General features: G+C 38.5%; 1 protein-coding gene across 1 annotated transcript; it reads right to left on the bottom strand.

Annotated features, from left to right (window-relative positions):
• Window positions 1-1,326: 1,326 nt before the first annotated feature.
• On the bottom strand, window positions 1,327-4,323 carry LOC103714674 (protein EARLY RESPONSIVE TO DEHYDRATION 15-like). The gene is made up of 3 exons (XM_008802015.2): window positions 4,190-4,323; window positions 1,925-2,299; window positions 1,327-1,799 (listed from the first exon to the last, which is right to left on the bottom strand). Exons 2-3 carry the CDS (start codon window positions 2,280-2,282, stop codon window positions 1,636-1,638), a joined length of 522 nt encoding a protein of 173 aa, XP_008800237.1. The 5' UTR covers window positions 2,283-2,299; window positions 4,190-4,323; the 3' UTR covers window positions 1,327-1,635.
• Between the last annotated feature and the right edge of the window lie 397 nt (window positions 4,324-4,720).

Below are 4,720 nucleotides of genomic sequence, written 5' to 3' on the forward strand. Positions count from 1 at the left end.
ATGCTATGCAAAATGGTCATCTAAGAACCAGTTTAGTAGAAGGTTCTTGGAAGGACAGGTTGCATGAGGCTCTTTTGCTAGTAGTGCTTTATAGAGCAATTAACATAGAGAGATATTGCTCCACATCTGAAGTATACTGCAGTAGTGCTTTGCTTGCTCTTCATACCTGGTGGTAATTTAGGCTTTGTCTTGGCTACCTTGATTTCGATTAAAAAGAGGAATAAACAGGGATGAAACGAAGAGAAGAATTGGTACATAGTTGTTCTCTATTTTTGTAACAACTTAGGATTGGCTAGCTAGAAGGTATTATTTGGATTTTTTGATCCTGTATAAATGCCCCAAATCTACCCAGCGAATAACCGATATGAGACTAAACACATACCCGCACGGATTTTCACATACTCTTTCTGTTTAAGCGTTGACGTTCTCGTCAGACTAAGAGTTCAAATCTATTCAAATCTAATTACAAGCATCACGATCGGCCCGTGGTCAGCCTTAATATAACAATATTGCAGTGCTCTTTAGTCCACATAGGTTATAGGCTGGATCCGCTCTGATACCATTTGTAACAATTCAGAACCTCATCCAAAAAAACTAGTCGAAAAGTATTATTTGAATTCTTTGATCCTATATAAACACCCAAGATCTACCTAACGAACAACTGATATAGGACTAAATACACGTTTGCATGGATTCACATATACTCTTCTCGTTTAAACCCGACGTTCTTGTCAGGTTAAGGGTTCAAATCTATATAAATCTAATCACAAGCACCACGATCAGTCCGTGGTCAGTTCCAATAGATCCATGCTGCAGTGCCTCCTAATCCACATAGATTATAAATCAGGTATGCTCCGATACTATTTATAACAACTTAAAATCTCATCCAAAATGACTAGCCGAAAGATATTATTTGAATTTTTTGATGTACCCCATATTTACTCAGCAAATAACCAATATGAAACTAAACACACGCTCGTATGAAACCCCACAATTTTTCTCCCTAGTCCTCACTGGAGACGTGTTTCCTTTTTTTTTTTTTTTTTTTTCTCCCTTGTACAATGAAGGGAAGGGAAGGCCAGCCCCATTTATCTGCCCTACTGTTCTTTTCTGAGGCAAAGCAATCCAAAAACATCTTAATAACATAATGTGATCTTACAAAAAGAAAAGGGGGAAAAACAAATAATCTCAGTTGATTTTAACATTTAAAAATCTATCATAAGCATTTTTCAGAAAAATAGATAACAAACGGTACATTTCCTCGAGGAAATCTAGATATGTCTAATGGTTAATGTAGATATTATTACCTTCCTATCGCACAAAGAATGGAAGAAGGGGCACAGAAAGTTTCATTAACATTCCCAGCAATGGAAAGCCATTCAGCAAACACCGCATTTGATGGAGCTTCTTTTTTTCTGAACTGGAAGTAGAGCATTTTTTTTTTTTTAACTTCGTTACGTCACTCTCCTCTTTTTTTTGTTACTCATAGCTGATCAGATGAACACAGTGCCTGAACAAGAACTGGAGAACACTAGAGCTACATTTTAGTTCTATACAGAAGTACATTTAAGTTGTGCATAGGAACAATGGACATGAACTGCTTCCCACCGCCGCAACGGCAACAACCACAGGTTCTCAACGGGGCTGCTGAATGATGCGGTGAGGGCTGCGCTTCAGGCTCATGCATTGCGATGGCTTCGCTCGAATCCTGGCTGGTTCCACAGCAGGTCTCACCCAGCCATTCTTAGGAGATTTCAAGTTCAGGCTCCTGATCACTGCCTCTGCATCATTCTCGAAGCCTGTATCCAGAACATTATCACAACTATTAAAATTGTAAAAATGGATAAGACTGGTAATTACATATGGCTGGCTGCATACAGACTTGAAGATGTTACAGTGCATTTTGTGAAACAGAAATGCCTACCAGGCTTTGGGTTCTCTTTCTTCTGCATACCAGAAACTAGTTCTTCAGCACCCAGAGCTTGGTGGTAAGCTGCAGCTTCAAACTCCGCCTCGAGAATCGACAACTCATCTGCGATGCCAAGATCGAAAGATTCTGGAAGCAGATTTGTGACATCCTCATCATCATCGCCATCAAAAGTTTCTTGCTCCTGGTGCTGATGGAACCAGTGATCACGGAACCATGTGGTTGTCTTCACCAGCTCCCACCACTTGGGGGAGAAATCCTCTACCTGCTGAAATGCTGCCGGGATAAAAAGTGGGGCATTCGGGTTGAGTGTAGACTTTGCTGCTGCCCCAGAAGGCATTGCCATGGTGCTCATTTCAGCAGTAACTTTTTCTACAAAATGAAACAAAGAAAAAGAGAGAGAGAGAGAGAGAGAGAGAGAGAGAGAATAATTTAGCAGGTGATACAAACAAAAGCTCAAAAGAAAATGGAATGCTGGAAGAGTTATTCTAGATGCATAATTTTGAAACAGTTAAAAGCTCCACAACACCTTGATGTCTCACCCAAAGTATAATCATGTGAAATAACACAGTTCCTCAAAGCTTCATGAATAACACATGACTTGCACCTAAACTTCATGTTTCTTTTTTCTCTTTTTCAATTCTATATGCAATGCAAGTAAAACACCCATGTCGGCAATAACTTCGAGGAGTTTTTAAAGTGCACAAGTAAAGAACTGACTTATGATGAATCTGCTTGCAAATTACAATGTTTAATTTGATCAAGTGAAGGAACATACTATGGCGCCTTCAAAGATATAAGAATATTTCAATCAAAAAAAAAATCAAAGATATATCCATGCACCAATCATGTGTAAGACAACTCCAAAGAGAAATTTGATAAGATGCCTTAATTTTAGATTACCCATAACTGCAGCTAACAAGCAATAAACAATAAAACTGCAGACTGCTTTTACCAAACGGGGAACACATAATTGATGATGGAAGGTTTAGATTCAGCATGCAAAAAGCCAGACAGACCAAATCATAAACAAATATTGTTCGGATATGCCTATAACCAACCAATTGCCCTGTCGTGCTGAGGGGAACAAACAAATTGAATGTAGAACAGATCTAAGACAATGAATTATGTTTTTGATCAAATATGCACATCCAAGAAGAAAGAAAACCAATCTATACATGCAGATAATTTAAACCATTGATCAAAAGATAGCTATTCAAATTCTTGAACAAGAAATTAGCCGAAGAAAATAAGAATAAATTCATGCCCCCAATCCCATCACCATGATAACAGATCGAAACAAACCATATTCGTGCTTCTAACACTTCCAAGAGATCTGCCTCATCAAGTGATCCCAAAAGCATATATAAGATCCCGAGACAGCCCTTTCCATCTCGAACTACAACTCTAAAAAGTTGTGACTGTTACAAGATCTAATGATAGAAATTACTTATTCCGAACCAGCCAACCAACACAGAAACTATTTTAGTTATTTTAGCCTACTTAAAACAGAGAAACTATTGTAAACTAAAATTCAACAACCAGATAACCAAATAAAAATTCACTCAAATGAGACTAAATAACCAAACAGATTATAAACAGTAAACAGCCTCCAAAAACGCAATAACAGCATAAATCGGTCTATTAATCCCTCAAAATAGGAACAGGCTAAGCAGAACATAATCCTTATCCACAAATCAAACTAGATAACCAAAGAGACTGTGAAAACAGCCCCCAAAAACCCAAATAACAGCATGAATCAGACAAATAATTTCGAAAACAGAAAGAGGCTAAGCAGAACATAATCATTATTTGCAGATCTACGAAATTTTGGTTATTTCGAGATAAACACAAGCACAGGAACTGCAACCGAGAACATGACTATGACTAAGACTGTGATTCTTGATCTGACAACCATAAGCTTTCTGCTTGCAGATCAAAGCATATACACAACTCGCAAATCCATAGATTTAATCCATAATCTCGGATCTGACCTAAAACACACAGTCTCACCTCAGAACCAGTCTTCCAGATCTTTTAAACCATATAAAAATCTAAGAATAAATCCTAAAGCATCATGCGACCAGATCCTTTTAAGATTTTCCGAGATCTAACGAGTTCAACCCCTCTCCCCGTATAAAGATCTGGATCAAATTGTTCAGATCTAGCAGTAGTAGAATAGCTTTTGGAGATCAGATCGGACATCGAACAACAAATCTGGTAAATTTGCTGAGATTATATTAACCAGACAAAAACTTTTACCTTTCCGGAATTTCCACTAAATATCTGCGATTTTAGGGACCTGAAAAGGATGAGACCCGCGGGGCGGAAAGAGACCATGGGTAGTATTTATAGGCGGAGAAAGGGTGACCGAGTTCCGAGCCTTGTGGTTCGGAGTTCCGAGGCTAGAGGCTCGGAAAGAAGACGAGCGCGAGACTAGAAGGTTCGTAACTTGGTTAGGCCAGCAAGGCTTGAACACGTTGGGAGTCGTAGCGCCGACGGTGGGATAAAAAAATCTAGAAGGGTCGAAAAGTCCTCGAGCTTATGAGTCACCTTGGGGTGCTTTATTCCTTGGCATTGCAACAATAATAAATTATTTTCAAGTGTCGACAATCTCTCCCATGAGACAAAAGAAACAGTAAAATAGCTCATAATCATAACATTACTCTAGTATCTGCCACAAAATTACAGTACAATATATGCACAGTTTGTGCCATGGAATGTTCCTCCATATAGCTTAATCTAATCATCTCTAAGGACTCTTTGATTCACCAGGATGAGAGAAAAAATTAA

This window comes from Phoenix dactylifera, chromosome 13 (assembly GCF_009389715.1).
Source record: "Phoenix dactylifera cultivar Barhee BC4 chromosome 13, palm_55x_up_171113_PBpolish2nd_filt_p, whole genome shotgun sequence".
NCBI classification, from domain to species: domain Eukaryota; kingdom Viridiplantae; phylum Streptophyta; class Magnoliopsida; order Arecales; family Arecaceae; genus Phoenix; species Phoenix dactylifera.